Consider the following 13796-nt stretch of genomic DNA (forward strand, 5'->3'; position numbering starts at 1 on the left):
TCTAAGTAAGAGGATGGAGGGGGCCCCGAGGCACCGCCAGAGGGAAGAGAGATGCTGGTGCAGAAGCTTCGGGAGGGACCGTGCAAGGAGGGAGGAGGTGCGTCACGCCGGGGCGGCTGGAAGTAGTCACTGGGATGTCACAGAGGGCTTTGTCCCCGGGCGGGGTGGGGGGCCCGTGAACAAGTTAAAGCCGTCAGGTCAACAGGGGAAGATGGCCGTGCGCAGCAGCCCGGGGTTTAGAGGCGGGCAGGCCCGACGCCGCCCCCAGGCCAGCTTCCTCTGAACCCCAGCTGCCCCCCACCTGGCTGATACACCTCAGCCACGGTTCAATGAGATGACGCAGGGGCACGGACGGCACGGAGCGGGTGCGGCAGCTGCAGAGCCAGCGAGCGGACCCAGCTGGTGGCGACTCGGGCACAAACTGAAGTCCAGGGCAGTGCAGAGCCGCGGGGAGCGACCCGGCCACGGCCGGCTGCAGGCACGCAGGGGCGGCGGGAAGGCAACTCCTTCGTGCAGGGCCCAGGCCCAGCCGGCACCAAAGGCCTGTTTCCCTCAGTCCCGTTCCCTTTCGGGGCGCGGCAAGGGTTCCCGCAGCCGGACGGGGCCCGCCAGGCCACTGTCCGTTCACGCAGCTCGGAGCCAGCCGGCGTGGGGCCCGGTCCCAGGCAACGCTGCCTTCCGCCCCTAGCAACCACGCACCCGCTCTGCTCTTTCTATAGGCTGGGCCATTTCCCTTCCTCTTCTTATTGGTCCGCGTAACTTTATGGTAACCAATCAGTGCCAGCCACGGGACCAAACACGCCCACACGACTTGGTTGGGAGGGGTGATCCTAGAAGAGCCAAGTTTGTGTTTTCTGCCTCCATTTCTTTCCGAGAGACCCGTATGTATCCAACTGTGGCGAATCTCCCCCGGAATGAGGCTTGAAGACATTTCCCTTTCCTCACGCCCACCGTCAAGTCTGTCCCCTGAGAACCGCGCCCCCCCGCGCGCCAAGTGGCACGGTCCCCGAGAAGCTCCTCCTTCAGCCGCCTGGAGGGCTCCGGCGCTCGGCGGGGGCGGGGCCACTCGGCGGCGGGACCGTACCATCTGTGACTAACGGGGGGGACTCCGAGCTCCCTCGTCTCCCGATCCCGTCCCTACCACCTCCGGCTCAGCCCTTCCCCGTGGGTACACATCCCAGATACGGGCTAAGGCCGCGGCTCCCGACGCCACAGGGGCTGCGCGACGCGAGCAAAGGCAGGGCGCACTTGGTACGACCCACGCCGCGCCCCGCGCCGCCGGAAGTGAGGTGTCTTACCCCCGGAGTTCCGGTTCGCAGGGGGTGGGAGTGTTGTTAACCGGAGCGGCTGCCGCAGTCGCGGGGACCGAGCGGGCTCGCGGCGCTGGGCTCCTGGTGAGTGAGACCGAGTCGGGCCCGCGTTGTGGTTGGGGCCGGGGCCAGGACCTTCTCCTGGAGGTCTCGGGCGTCGGCGCGCCCCTCGAGCCCCGCCGCCTGCTTTTGGCCTGTCAGATGGCCGTAAGAGCACGGGCGCCGGCGCAGCCACTCTCCCGGAGCCCGGGCCCGGCCCGCGACCCTCGCAACTCCTGGCGCTGACAGGTGCGCGGCCGCGAGGGCCACCCGGGTCCCTCCCGGTCCCGCACTGCACCCTGCTGGTCGGCCGTCTCCCCGGCGCCGCTGGTCGACACTGCCCCCGGGGGCGGGGGTTGGGGGCGCCAGGGTTCCAGACTGACGTCCCCCACCCGCTCGCGCGGGGGCGCGCGGCCGAGCTGCCCACCGTGGCACAGCTGTCACCGGCGCTGTCGCCTCCCCGCCCTGCGCCCGTGGTGCTTTGGGCTTGGGTGCCCCCGCCCCAACGTTGCTGCTGCCCCTCGCCGGCCCCCCTGGAGGAGGCAGCGTGGACAGAGCCCTAGAGGTGAAGGCTGATGCGGGGCTGCGTGGTCACCTACCTCTGCCCGCTGAGCGCCAGCCTGGGGGAAGCGTGCCTTGTCCCGGCCTGAGACTGTGGGCGCCCCTGCACCGTGCCCGGCGCCACGCCGGGGCTGCACGGCCTGTGCACTCCGCGAGGCGCCCGCCCTCCTCCCCCACGCAGGTCTCGGGGCCAGGGCAATGTTCCGCACCGCCGTGATGATGGCGGCCAGCCTGGCGCTGACCGGGGCCGTGGTGGCGCACGCCTACTACCTCAAACACCAGTTCTACCCGACTGTGGTGTATCTGACCAAGTCCAGCCCCAGCATGGCCGTGAGTTCAGGGCCCCGGGAGGGCGGGGCCCGCGGGGCGGGGCGGGGCTGGAGGAGAGGCGGCAGCCCAGAGGCCCAGCTTTGACTGACTGATGAGCAGGAAGTGAAGAGCCCCCCGCCCCCAGGTGCTGTACATCCAGGCCTTCGTCCTTGTCTTCCTCCTGGGCAAGGTGATGGGCAAGGTGTTCTTCGGGCAGCTGAGGGCGGCAGAGATGGAGGTAGGTGGCGCGGCGGGGGGGGGGGCGGCGCCGGGCAGGCCGCGGATCTGCGCTGCAGCCCCCTGCCCCCCCCAGCACCTTCTGGAACGGTCCTGGTATGCCGTGACCGAGACTTGTCTGGCCTTCACCGTGTTTCGGGACGACTTCAGCCCCCGCTTCGTGGCGCTCTTCACTCTCCTCCTCTTCCTCAAATGCTTCCACTGGCTGGCCGAGGACCGTGTGGACTTTGTGAGTGGGGAGTGGCACGGCGAGGGCCGGGGTGGGGGGCGGTGCGGGCCGGGCCCCCGCCGCCCTGACGGGCCCCTTCTCCGCCCTGGCCCAGATGGAACGCAGTCCCAACATCTCCTGGCTCTTCCACTGCCGCATTGTGTGTGAGTGAGACTCGGGGGAGGCCGGGGCGGGGGCCGGACGGAGGCGCGGGCCGTGGGGGCCTGGGCACGGGCCCGGAGCACAGGCAGCCCCTCGCCCACAGCTGCACAGGAAGAACAATTTTGGAAGCCAATTTGCATCGTCTCTGCCCTGTTCCACTCCAGGGCCTCTCAACCGCCTGGGCCCCGGCTCTGCCCGCTCACCTGGGGCTTGGGCGGCCAAGGCCCCTGCCCCCACCCAAGGCAGAACTGGAGACCACGTGCCGGCTCCCGGGCAGCGTGCCCGCCTGACTAGATGGCTGGGCCCGCGGTGGGCTTGAGGGTGGGACGGTCTCAGCAGACCCTGGGCTGATCCCACCCCCCACCCGGGGGTCCCCGCAGCCCTCATGTTCCTCCTGGGCACTCTGGACTTCCTGTTCGTCAGCCACGCCTATCACAGCACGCTGACCCGTGGGGCCTCTGTGCAGCTGGTGTTTGGCTTCGAGGTAAAACTGGCTCGGGAGGCCGGGGTGGGGGGGCGGCCGACAAGGAGCCACAGTCGGGGAGACCCAGCCCCTTCCTTCACACACGCCCGGGGGGTCTGATGCCGCGTGGCTGTCGGTGGCCGGGAGATTAGCTTGATGGACAGCCAGGGAGGCGTGTCCCAGGCCGAGCCGCTCACCTGGGTCTCCGTGAGCAGGACAGCACTGTCGGGGAGGAGCGGTAATTCTGCATTTCACAGAGGCGCAAACGTGGGTTCCGCCAGTTGCCTAAAGTCGCAGCCCGCGAGCGGGGGAGCTGGTGGGACGCAGGCCGTGCGCGGAGCCTGCGCGGCTGTGGCAGGGGCGGCTGTGTGTCCCGTCCCTGCAGTACGCCATCCTGATGACCATGGTGCTCACCATCTTCATCAAGTACGTGCTGCACTCCGTGGACCTCCAGAGCGAGAACCCCTGGGACAACAAGGCCGTGTACATGCTCTACACGGAGCTGTTCACAGGTGAGCACCGGCCCCGGGGCCCACTCCCCAGGTGAGTGACCGGCCCCTCCTGCCCGACCCCCGGGGCCCACTCCACTGGTGAGCGGCTGGCCCTTCCTGCCCGGCCCCCGGGGCCCACTCCACTGGTGAGTGGCCGGCCCCACCTGCCCGCCCCCGGGGCCTACTCCACAGGTGAGCGGCCAGCCCCTCCTGCCCGGCCCCGGGGCCCACTCCCCAGGTGAGCGGCCGGCCCTTCCTGCCCAGCCCCCCGGGGCCCACTCCCCAGGTGAGCGGCCGGCCCTTCCTGCCCGGCCCCCGGGGCCCACTCCACTGGTGAGCGGCTGGCCCTTCCTGCCCGGCCCCCGGGCCCACTCTGCTGGCCGGCCCCTCCTGCCCGCCCCCGGGGCCCACTCTGCCGGCCGACCCGGTGCCAGGCTGCTCTCTGCATCCCTCCCCAGGCTTCATCAAGGTCCTGCTGTACATGGCCTTCATGACCATCATGATCAAGGTGCACACCTTCCCGCTGTTTGCCATCCGGCCCATGTACTTGGCCATGAGGTGAGCCCAGCCCTGGCCTCGTCCTCCTGACCCGGCCCTTTCCCTCTGCCCCTGCCGTCCCTGGCTGCCCTGTCCCCCGTCCTCCTGACCTGGCCCTCCTCCCTCTCCCCCTGCTGTCCCTGGCCGTCCTGCCCCCGTCCTGACCCGGCCCTCCTCCCTCTCCCCCTGCCGTCCCTGGCTGCCCTGTCCCCCGTCCTCCTGACCCGGCCCTCCTCCCTCTCCCCCTGCCGTCCCTGGCCCTCCTTTCAGGCAGTTCAAGAAAGCTGTGACAGACGCCATCATGTCTCGCCGAGCCATCCGCAACATGAACACTCTGTGAGTGGGCCTGCCCCGGCCGTCCCGCCAGGCTGTGCCCCGGTGCCCCTCTGCCTCCGCCGGTCCTGACGCGGCCCCTGCCACCCACCCAGGTACCCAGACGCCACCCCAGAGGAGCTCCAGGCGACAGACAACGTGTGCATCATCTGCCGGGAAGAGATGGTGACCGGGGCCAAGAGGCTGCCCTGCAACCACATCTTCCACACCAGGTGGGCCCGGCGGCCGCACCCTGCGCCCAGTGGGCCCCGCGGACCCTGCGGATGCGCTGACCCGGGCCTGGTCTTGACCCCCAGCTGCCTGCGCTCCTGGTTCCAGCGGCAGCAGACCTGCCCCACCTGCCGCATGGATGTGCTGCGGGCCTCGCTGCCGGCCCAGTCGCCGCCCCCTGAGCCTGCGGAGCAGGGGCCGCCCCCCGCCCCCCACCCCCCACCCCTGCTGCCCCAGCCCCCGAACTGTGAGTGTCCCCGCCAGCCCATCCGCACCGCTGGGGACCTGCCCTGGGCGGGGCCGGGAAGGAGGTCTTTGAACAAGACCCGGATGTGGGGATTGCCAACCGTGCGGCCAGCGCTGAGCTCCGGCCTGCGGCAGCTGGGGACAGAGCTCCCGTCGCCAAGCCCCTGCCCGGGAGTGGGTTCTGTCTCAGCTCGGCCTCTTCCTCACCACCCCGTCCTCTCTCTGCAGTCCCCCAGGGCCTCCTGCCGCCCTTCCCCCCAGGCATGTTCCCGCTGTGGCCCCCCGTGGGCCCCTTTGCGCCTGTCCCGCCACCCCCCAGCTCAGGGGAGGCCGCGGTTCCTCCATCCTCCAGTGCAGGTGAGCCTTGTGGGTACTGCCATGGCCGCGGACTGCGGGGTGCGGCCCAGAAACGCTTATGGCTGCTTGTTCTCCCTCCTCAGCAGCCCTTGCTGGGCCCAGTGGAGCAGCCTCCGCTGCCGGCCCCAGTGCCACTGCCCCTGCCCCGGCGCCTGGCACTGGCCCCGCCCCCGAGGCCGGCCCTGCCCCCGGCTTCCCTTTCCCCCCTCCTTGGATGGGCATGCCGCTGCCTCCGCCCTTCGGTAAGCTGGGACACGGCCTTTCCCGACGGCTCTGCAGGGGGAAGGCGGTGGGGGGCGGCAGCGCTGACGGCCTCTCCCTCTCCAGCCTTCCCCCCAATGCCCGTGCCCCCCGCGGGCTTCGCCGGGCTGACCCCGGAGGAGCTGCGGGCTCTGGAGGGCCATGAGCGGCAGCACCTGGAGGCCCGGCTGCAGAGCCTGCGCAACATCCACACGCTGCTGGACGCCGCCATGCTGCAGATCAACCAGTACCTCACTGTGCTGGCCTCCCTGGGGTGCGTGCCCGGCGGGCGGGCGGGCGGGGTGCATCGCCTGCGGTCCGTGCCCTCTCCTGCCACGCCGCGCCGTCTCCTGCGCAGCCCGGCCCGGGGCCCGGGGCTCCCGCAGACTCCTGGTGCCTTTTAGCCTCACACTGCAGGAGGCGCGTCTGGGTGGCCAGGTGGGACTGGAGTCCATGCAACAGCCCGGTCTGTCCCTTCCTAGTTCTGGAAAGTCAGGAGTCCTAGGTTGGGCTTCGGTTTGTCACCTGACACCAGACAGCGGCTCTGTGTAGTAGAGAGGACGTGGAGCCGGCCTTGGCCCGACGTCCAGTGCTAGTCCCGTCGGGTGGCTTGAGCTGGAGGCAAGCGCTGTGGTTACTCAGTGGGTGCCCCGCAAGGTGCCCGGTGCCCCTGCGGGAGACGGTGAGCAGGGTGACAGTGAATAGGGCGACCGCCGCTGCCTGCAGGGGGCTTACAATCTAGGGGACAGACTCCTGGCCCTGCAGCCACCCTGCCCGAGAACCCACCCAACACGTGTTCACTTGTGTCTGCTGGCCACTGGGGCCACGTGGTTCTCGACTCTGGCCTGCAAAGCTCGCCAGGGACAGGAGCATGAGCCCAACCCAGGCCCCGCCCCTTCTCTCCCCAGGCCCCCCCGGCCTGCCCCTGCCGCGAGCCCCCCTGAGGAGGCTGCGCCCACGGTGGCCGCCGCCGCCTCCACCAGCCTCCCCAGCTCCGAGGCCACCACCCCATCGCCAGGAGCCTCCCCAGCAGCCCCGGAGACAGAAAAGCCAGCAGGTAGGGGTGGCCAGCCCCAGGGAGGGGACAGGGTCGGGGGCTCCTGTGGGTTCCCCGTCTGAGCCCTGTGTCGGCAGCCCCGGAGTCGGTGGGCACCGAGGAGCTGCCCGAGGACGGAGAGCCAGACGCTGCCGAGCTGCGCCGCCGCCGCCTGCAGAAGCTGGAGTCCCCTGTGGCCCACTGACACTGCCCGGCCCCGCCCCCGCCCCGCCACCAAGTGCCAGCTCCCTCTGCGTGCACAGGGAGTAGGAACCCAGCCCTGAGAAGAGGCAGCAGCGTCCCCTAGGCCGAGTGGAGGCGGCCCAGGCTCCCGGCTGAGTGCTGCAGCCGGCCCTGGCGCGTGGCGCCCTCCTCGGCCACTCAGCCCTGCGTTCACGGGGGCCCGGGGGGCCGAGGTATTGGCCTCTGAGCAGCTCCCCTCTCCCTCGCCCTTTTCCGGAAGAAGGGGCGCCCCTCTGTGCCCTACTTGGGCGTGGAGTCGCGCTGCAGTGCCGAACAGTATTAGCTCCCGTCCCCAAGTGTGGACCAGAGGGGCCGGAGACGGCGGGGACCCGCGCCGGCCACCGTAAGACTGCTACTCCCTCCCTTCCTCGGCCCTCCCCAGGAGTCCCTTGTGGTGGCCGCACCCCCGTGCCCTGTGGCATTTCTGCGTCTTATTGGCAACCACACAACTCAGGGAAAGGAGTGCCGGGGTGGGGGCAGGTGGGCAGCGGCACCGAGGGACCCCGGCCCGCCCCCCCAGGCCCTTTCCCGCCCTGCAGCTTCTCAGGTGAGACCCAGCGCCATCTCACCCAGCAGCCACTGCCCAGCCGCGCCCCGGGCTGAGGGCTAGTGTGCCTGCCCTGCGACCCCCGGGAGGCCCCCCAACGTGCAGAGCTTTGCCTGAGTTTGGAAGAATCAGAATTCCTTCTCTACCTGGTGTCTTTTGGCTTCAGTTTTTGTCTTTGGGTGTGAAGGCTGACCCCTGGGGACGAGGGGCAGGATGTGGGAGCCAGGCTTCCCAGTTGAGAGGCGGCCCTGGGCCGGGCCCCCAGGAGCCGAGGTCTACCCACCCCAGCTCTCCCTCCCCCTCGGTTTTGTGTTACAAGAGTTGCTGGAGACAGTTTCAAATGATTATTTAATTTGTAAATATTGTACAAATTTTAATAGCTTAAATTGTATATACGGCCAATAAAAACATGCATTAACACTTGGTGGGGCTGTCACAGGGGCGGTTTCTGTCTCCTTTTCCTTGTGGTAGAAAAGGAGTGAGGCTTATAGTCAGCTGGCAGTCCAGGCAGCTACACCCGCGTAATCCAAAGAGGCAGCCCAGGGGGTCTGTGCCCTGCCCTGGGTGGGTGGCTGGACGCCCAGGGGGTGGGGGGCACTCAGGTGTCTGGGACGACAAAGATGACGCAAGGGTACTGGCGAGTTGGCTGGGGAGCAGGGGTGAGAGGCCAGCATGTTTATGCTACAAATCCCTGTCCAGCCTTGACCCCAGGCCAGTGGGCAGGAGGACGGTCCCGTGCTGGGCACAGAGGAGCCTCCTGCGGTCGGGCAGCCAGAGCAGGCCCCATATGGAGTGGAAGCACGGCCCGGGCTGGGCCTCCACGCTCCATCGGGTGGAGAGCACCCAGGGGCTGACGTGGGCACCTGGTGACCGCGTGCCAGGCCCTGCGCTTGGAATTAAGACTGCAAGGACCTGTGCCGGAGTGATCCGTGCTCCCTGTAACCCACACTGGGCCATGTCGCCCGTGACAAGGGCCCAGGAACGTGTACGGCAGTGGGCTCCCGGGAGCAGAGGACGCAGTGTCGCAGAGCCTGCCTCTGCTGTCCTCCCCGCACGGCCCCACCACACAAACGCTGGCATTTTTGAATTTCACCCACTTGAAAGGCCGATCTTGCACCCGCCGGCTCACTCCCCAGCGCCTGTGATAGGGCTGGCCCAGGCGAAGCCAGGAGCCTGGAACTCCATCCAGGTCTCCCGTGCGGGCGGCAGGGGCCCAAGCACTCGGCCGTCGCTGCTGCCTCGCAGGGTGCACGTCGGGAGGCCGGACTGCACGTCCAGGAGCCGGGACGTGGACCAGGGGTGCAGGTATCCGAGCAGCACCGCGGCCACCACGCCACACGCCTGCCCGTCGTCTTTATCATTTTCACCTGCTTCAAAGGCAGAGTGCCAGAACCTTTAGAAGTTGAACAGCTGCGCCCCAAAGAGAAGGCCACGCCGGGAGGAAAGCCAGCAGCTGGCGGCCCCGCGCGGACACCCGTGCACAGGGGCCCGCGTGACCCCACGCTGCCACCCCCAAGCCCTGTCCCCGCGTCCCCCGTCCCGGGGAGCACGGTCACGTGGGCCTCAGAAGCCCTTCCCCATCAGCCAGGCTTTGAGCTGCTCGTCAAAGTAGCCCTTGACCCGCAGGGTGCCCGTCACCTCGTTGACCTGGGTGACCGGGGTCCTCCCCAGCAGCGGGCTCAAGAACTCCTCCACGTCCTTCTGCAGTGCCTGCAGGGAGACGGCCGGTGAGGCGGGCAGCCCCCTCCGAGGACGTCCGCCCGCGAGCCCTGGCGGGGCCACGCGCCCACTTACCCAGATGTCCCCCTCCACCTTCCGGATCACGGTCATCTGGCGGTTACCGTGGGTGATGTCCTTGTAGACCGGGATGTTGTGCATCCGAGAACGGCGCACCAAGTAGGGCAGGCTGGGCGGGGGGTCTGCCGGGGGACAGCGGCACGCCCCACTCAGCAAGCCCTCCCGCACGGGACCTCCCCTCTCCTGTCTCCTTGTTCCCAGTCGGCACCAAATTGTTCACCTGGCGCTGCACAGTGTTCCGGCCGACCCGCTAGGGCCAGGTCCCACCCCCGCCCCAGGTCGCTGGGGCCCCGCTGCGGCCAATTCTTTCCCCCCTCCACGGGGCAAGGGAGGCCCAGATCCATCTCGGAGCGAAGGGCTGGAGTCTGCAGGCGCCGAGCACCAGCCTCGGCTGGGGCAGGCCGGCCCCTGGGTCCCCCCCCCCCATCCCGCTCACCTCTGGGAGGCTGCCAGCCACTAGGGGTGGGGTAACGCTCGTGCTTTGGGGGCTCTGGGATGCTGGCGGGGGGTAACAGGCGCTCCACAAACTGGTACTCATCCGTGGATTCCACAAAGCTGGGGTGGCCCGGGGGTCCCTGGGTCTGGCTCTGAGAGAGAACAAACAGCGTCCGTCCATTGGCCCACCCAGCGCGGGAACCCACGAAGGCGGGAGGTCCGGAGGCCACGTCTCCCTCCCCAGGGCGCGGGGTGTCGGGGGCACTGCAGCGGACGCCCCACTTTGCAGAGACGTTTCCAGCAACCGCCGCGCATTCGCATTCACACACGGGCACTCTCCGGCCTCATCAACCCCCTTCGCGGCCACGAGCGACCCTAACAGTTAGGGTCAAGGTCACGCTCGGTCTGACTGCCCAACACCAGCCTAGCCGATGGACTCGGCTTCTCCCGACAGCCATCCCGGAGTCCTGATAGGCCCAGGGTCCCAAACAGCAGGGAAGCAAGCGGGTATCAGGCGCCCGGGGGTCCCAGAAGCGCCGCCCACGTCCGGGGGCCGGGCCGCGACCCCGCCGAGCCGCTTCTCCGAAAGCCGAGGCAGCGCTTCGACAGGCAGCTTCTCCCAGTGTCGGTGAGCCGGGCTACCCCGCGGCCAGACTGCAATCCGCACCCCGGGCTCTCTCCCCCTTCTCCCGACAGGTGCCCTGGATCAGACAGGTAAACTAAGGCCCGGGCAGGTACGCGGCTTTCAGAGCTACGACGGACAACACTGAGCCCCGCGCCCAGCCGTCTGCCCTCGGCTCCAAGCTCAGCGCGCTCACCAGCGGCCGGACCCCGCACCCCGGCTGCACGCCAACTCGCCAGCTCCGCACCGCAGCCCGCAACACGACCCCGGCCATCTCGGACTGTCTTCCGGTCCTGGCCTTCTGCGCGCGCAGCCGGCCTGGCCCCGCCCCTCCTCCCCCGCCCGCGCCCGCCGCCAGGGACGGAAGAACGCCTGCGCGAAGCGAGAGGGGGCGGGACTAGGCCGGCGCGGGGCGGTAACAAAGCGCAGAGGTTCGCGCGGTCGCTCCGCAGTGACGTAGCACGCCACAGGCCGGGAGTGCGTGCGCGCCCTCGCTGCTTCCTCTTTCTCGACTCCATCTTTGTGCTAGCGGCAAGTAGGGGCCGCAGTTCAGGTGAGACTCGGACGCCGGCTCCGGAGGGCTCGGTTCTGCGTTGGCTGCGAGGCCAGAGGGCGCGGGGGTCCCAGTCGAGGAGCCAGGGCTGCCGCGGGGCCCCGGCCCGGCCCCCATCCGAGCTGCCTGGCGGGGCCCGGCCTTTCCCACGTGAGACGCCGCGACCCCCTGGGCTCCGGGGTCGGCCGTCCCCGGACCTCACGGCCGCCTTCTCTTTGCCAGCCGCCGACATGCAGCTGTTCGTTCGCGCGCAGGAGCTCCACACCCTCGAGGTGACCGGCCGGGAGACGGTCGCCCAGATCAAGGTAAAAGGCGCCCTGGTGCCCGGCCGAGCTCCGTGTGCGCGTCCTCGCTGCCCGCGGTCACGCGCGCGCCCTCTCTCCTCTCCCCGCAGGCTCACGTAGCCTCGCTGGAGGGCATCGCCCCCGAGGACCAAGTGGTGCTCCTAGCGGGGACGCCCCTGGAGGATGAGGCCACCCTGGGCCAGTGCGGCGTGGAGGCCCTGAGCACCCTGGAAGTGGCCGGGCGCATGCTCGGAGGTGAGCGCGGCCGGCGGCCTCCTCCACCGGCGGGGGAGGGGTGGCGGGGGGGGGGCTGCTCAGCCACTGCCAGACCCCCTGGCGCGCTCTGCCGCGGGGCCCTGGTGGGCGGTGGGTTCACGTGCCGCCGCCCTCCCTCCGCAGGTAAAGTCCACGGCTCCCTGGCCCGCGCCGGCAAAGTGAGAGGTCAGACTCCCAAGGTAAGCGAGCGCGGTCGGTCGTGTACGGGCCGGGGGCGGGGCCGGGGGGAGGGGGGCCTGGGCCTGGGGCGGCGGGGCCTGGGGGAGGGGGGCCAGGGCCGGGGCGGCGGGAGGGGGAGGGGGGCCTGGGCCTGACCGCGGCCTGACCGCCCGGCCTCCCCCAGGTGGCCAAGCAGGAGAAGAAGAAGAAGAAGACGGGCCGCGCCAAGCGGCGGATGCAGTACAACCGGCGCTTCGTCAACGTGGTGCCCACCTTTGGCAAGAAGAAGGGCCCCAACGCCAACTCCTAAGTCCCCTGTCACCCCGGCTGCCCAATAAAGCCGCCGCCGGCCGTCTCGCTGGGTCTCCGTCTGCACTTGGCCGGGGGGGGGGGCGGCTGGGTGTCCCCGAGACGGGACAGGGACCCTTGGTGTGGGGGAGGGAGTGGTAATGCCTCAGGGAGAGCTGAAGCCAGCCCTGCAGGAGGGTGTGGCCGGGTTTCTGACCCCAAACACTGGGTGCCCGGGTGCTTCCGGGGAGCTGGGAGGGGGAGGGGGGAGGGGGCTTGGGTGGAAAGTGAGCGCGGGGGTGACCTAGGCCAGGCTGTGGCCTGGGAGGCCCGGGAAAGGCGCCTGGGCCGTCCCTTGAGAACGGTGTTGCCGGTGACACTGCGCCAGCCGCCAGCGCCCTTTGCACCTTTGCTTGCCCTCCGGTCATGCTGGGAAATCCCAATCCCGTCTGACTGGGCGATGGGGCCCCTCCCCGGAGCGCTGGCCCCCGGCCCCTGGGCTCCAGCGCTCAGCCCTGCCTGCTGATCTGGGTAAACCCTCGGCCTCGGACTGAGTTTGGGTCCCGTTGTTTATTGATTGGCTTTGAACTGCTAACTAAACTCCCCATCGTCTCTTGTCATGAGGACCAAAGAGATGTAAGACGTGAGGGAGCGCCCGGCCCCGGCGCGATGCTGCCGCCTTGTGAGTAAAGACAGGCCGTGCTGCTGTCCTAGGAGTTGATTTTCTTGGTGCAAAGTGAGGAGTAGTTAGGGCCCTAACCAGGGGGGTGAGGAGGGGTGAGGAGGCTGAGAGTCCTCGGAAGCTGAAGTGGGCGTGAGCTGAGGAAGGAGTCCAGCCCGGAGAGCACGGGGCAGGCGCGGTGTGGTGTGTTGTGGTGGGTCCCGCAGGGCTGTGTCAGCCGAGAACACAGGGCAGGTGTGGTGTGGTGTTGGTGGGTCCCGCAGGGCTGTGTTAGCCGGGGAGTTGGGTTTTCTGTTGCTGCAACTGCACTCAGTTCTGGTGGCTGGGAGGTCCCAGGCCAGGAGGTTGCACTGGGGCCGGTGCTGTGGTGTGGCAGGTAGAGCCGCCGCCTGCAGTGCCAGCATCCCAGATGGGTGCTGGTTTGGATCCCGGCTGCTCCACTTCCGATCCAGCTCTCTGCTAAGGCCTGGGAAAGCAGCAGAAGACGGCCCAAGTCCTTGGGCCCCTGCGCCTTTGTGGGAGACCCAGAAGAAGCTCCTGGCTAAGGATCGGCACAGCTCTGGCCATTATGGCCATCTGGGGAGTGAACCAGCGGATGAAGACCTCTTTCTCTCCCTCTCCCTCCCTCCCTCCCTCTCTCTCTCTCTCTCCCTCCCTCCCTCCCTCCCTCCCTCCCTCTCTCTCTCTCTCTCTCTCTCTCTCTTCCTCTGTTGTCTTCCTGCCTCTGTAACTGCCATTCAAATAAATCTTAAAAAAAAAAAAAATTGTGTTTTTTGGTGGAGACTGCAGAGTCCCGGCTGGCACCAGGTGTCACACGAGGAGAGTGGTGTGTGCAGGACAGGCAGGTGGTTCTCCGGTAACTCCAGAACCCGGGAAAGAAGCGGCGCGTTCACAGGCAAGGCCGTGACCCTGCACCTTTTGGTGGGTGTGTGTGGTTCACCTCTTACTGCGTCATAGCTGCACGTAAGGATTGGAGCTTCCATGTGCTGGTGCCTCCCCAGATGGCTGCAGCAGCCCAGCCAGAGCCAGGCGCCGCTTCCAGACATTTGGGCCACCTGCTGCCGCCTCCCCAGGCCACTGAGCTGGGAGCGAGGGGGGAAGTGGAGCGTCCAGGACTCCAGCTGGCCCTGTGTGTGCCGCGGTGTCGTCCGGGCGAGGAGGCAGCCGTCGC

At 68.8% G+C, this 13796-nt stretch overlaps 3 protein-coding genes across 7 annotated transcripts; 2 read left to right on the forward strand and 1 right to left on the reverse strand.

Moving 5' to 3' along the window:
- Positions 1–313: 313 nt before the first annotated feature.
- SYVN1 (synoviolin 1) lies at positions 314–7952 on the forward strand. Of its 5 annotated transcripts, none has more exons than XM_070068706.1 (16): positions 314–433; positions 2092–2240; positions 2365–2457; positions 2533–2685; positions 2780–2828; positions 3207–3310; positions 3675–3801; positions 4239–4338; positions 4588–4653; positions 4746–4862; positions 4947–5107; positions 5335–5463; positions 5547–5705; positions 5791–5977; positions 6612–6760; positions 6838–7952. In XM_070068706.1, the coding sequence occupies exons 2-16, from the start codon at positions 2109–2111 to the stop codon at positions 6942–6944; spliced, it is 1833 nt and encodes a 610-aa protein (XP_069924807.1). In that variant the 5' UTR covers positions 314–433; positions 2092–2108; the 3' UTR covers positions 6945–7952. The 5 variants fall into 5 exon arrangements, with proteins under 5 accessions (XP_069924807.1, XP_069924810.1, XP_051687383.1 ...); XM_070068709.1 differs by having other exon boundaries at positions 336–478; XM_051831423.2 differs by lacking the exon at positions 314–433 and adding an exon at positions 1264–1394.
- On the reverse strand, positions 7859–10706 carry MRPL49 (mitochondrial ribosomal protein L49). Its single transcript, XM_002723402.5, has 4 exons — positions 10580–10706; positions 9763–9913; positions 9324–9448; positions 7859–9239 (listed from the first exon to the last, which is right to left on the reverse strand). The coding sequence occupies exons 1-4, from the start codon at positions 10655–10657 to the stop codon at positions 9093–9095; spliced, it is 501 nt and encodes a 166-aa protein (XP_002723448.1). The 5' UTR covers positions 10658–10706; the 3' UTR covers positions 7859–9092.
- A 76-nt stretch (positions 10707–10782) lies between these two features.
- On the forward strand, positions 10783–12012 carry FAU (FAU ubiquitin like and ribosomal protein S30 fusion). Its single transcript, XM_002723401.5, has 5 exons — positions 10783–10936; positions 11159–11241; positions 11331–11475; positions 11620–11675; positions 11840–12012. Exons 2-5 carry the CDS (start codon positions 11167–11169, stop codon positions 11963–11965), a joined length of 402 nt encoding a protein of 133 aa, XP_002723447.2. The 5' UTR covers positions 10783–10936; positions 11159–11166; the 3' UTR covers positions 11966–12012.
- Positions 12013–13796: the final 1784 nt, after the last annotated feature.

Source organism: Oryctolagus cuniculus, chromosome 1 (genome assembly GCF_964237555.1).
Source record: "Oryctolagus cuniculus chromosome 1, mOryCun1.1, whole genome shotgun sequence".
NCBI lineage: Eukaryota > Metazoa > Chordata > Mammalia > Lagomorpha > Leporidae > Oryctolagus > Oryctolagus cuniculus.

Excerpts from the sequence above, each read along its gene's own strand:
- SYVN1 (XM_070068706.1), top strand. The coding sequence starts at position 2,109 with ATGTTCCGCACCGCCGTGATGATGGCGGCCAGCCTGGCGCTGACCGGG. Across the intron at positions 3,311-3,674 it reads AGCTGGTGTTTGGCTTCGAG|TACGCCATCCTGATGACCAT; the intron begins GTAAAACTGGCT and ends CCGTCCCTGCAG. Across the intron at positions 4,654-4,745 it reads ATCCGCAACATGAACACTCT|GTACCCAGACGCCACCCCAG; the intron begins GTGAGTGGGCCT and ends CCACCCACCCAG.
- FAU (XM_002723401.5), top strand. The coding sequence starts at position 11,167 with ATGCAGCTGTTCGTTCGCGCGCAGGAGCTCCACACCCTCGAGGTGACC. Across the intron at positions 11,476-11,619 it reads GGCCGGGCGCATGCTCGGAG|GTAAAGTCCACGGCTCCCTG; the intron begins GTGAGCGCGGCC and ends CTCCCTCCGCAG. Across the intron at positions 11,676-11,839 it reads TGAGAGGTCAGACTCCCAAG|GTGGCCAAGCAGGAGAAGAA; the intron begins GTAAGCGAGCGC and ends GGCCTCCCCCAG.
- MRPL49 (XM_002723402.5), bottom strand. The coding sequence starts at position 10,657 with ATGGCCGGGGTCGTGTTGCGGGCTGCGGTGCGGAGCTGGCGAGTTGGC. Across the intron at positions 9,449-9,762 it reads TGGCTGGCAGCCTCCCAGAG|ACCCCCCGCCCAGCCTGCCC; the intron begins GTGAGCGGGATG and ends GTCCCCCGGCAG. Across the intron at positions 9,240-9,323 it reads AGGTGGAGGGGGACATCTGG|GCACTGCAGAAGGACGTGGA; the intron begins GTAAGTGGGCGC and ends GTCTCCCTGCAG.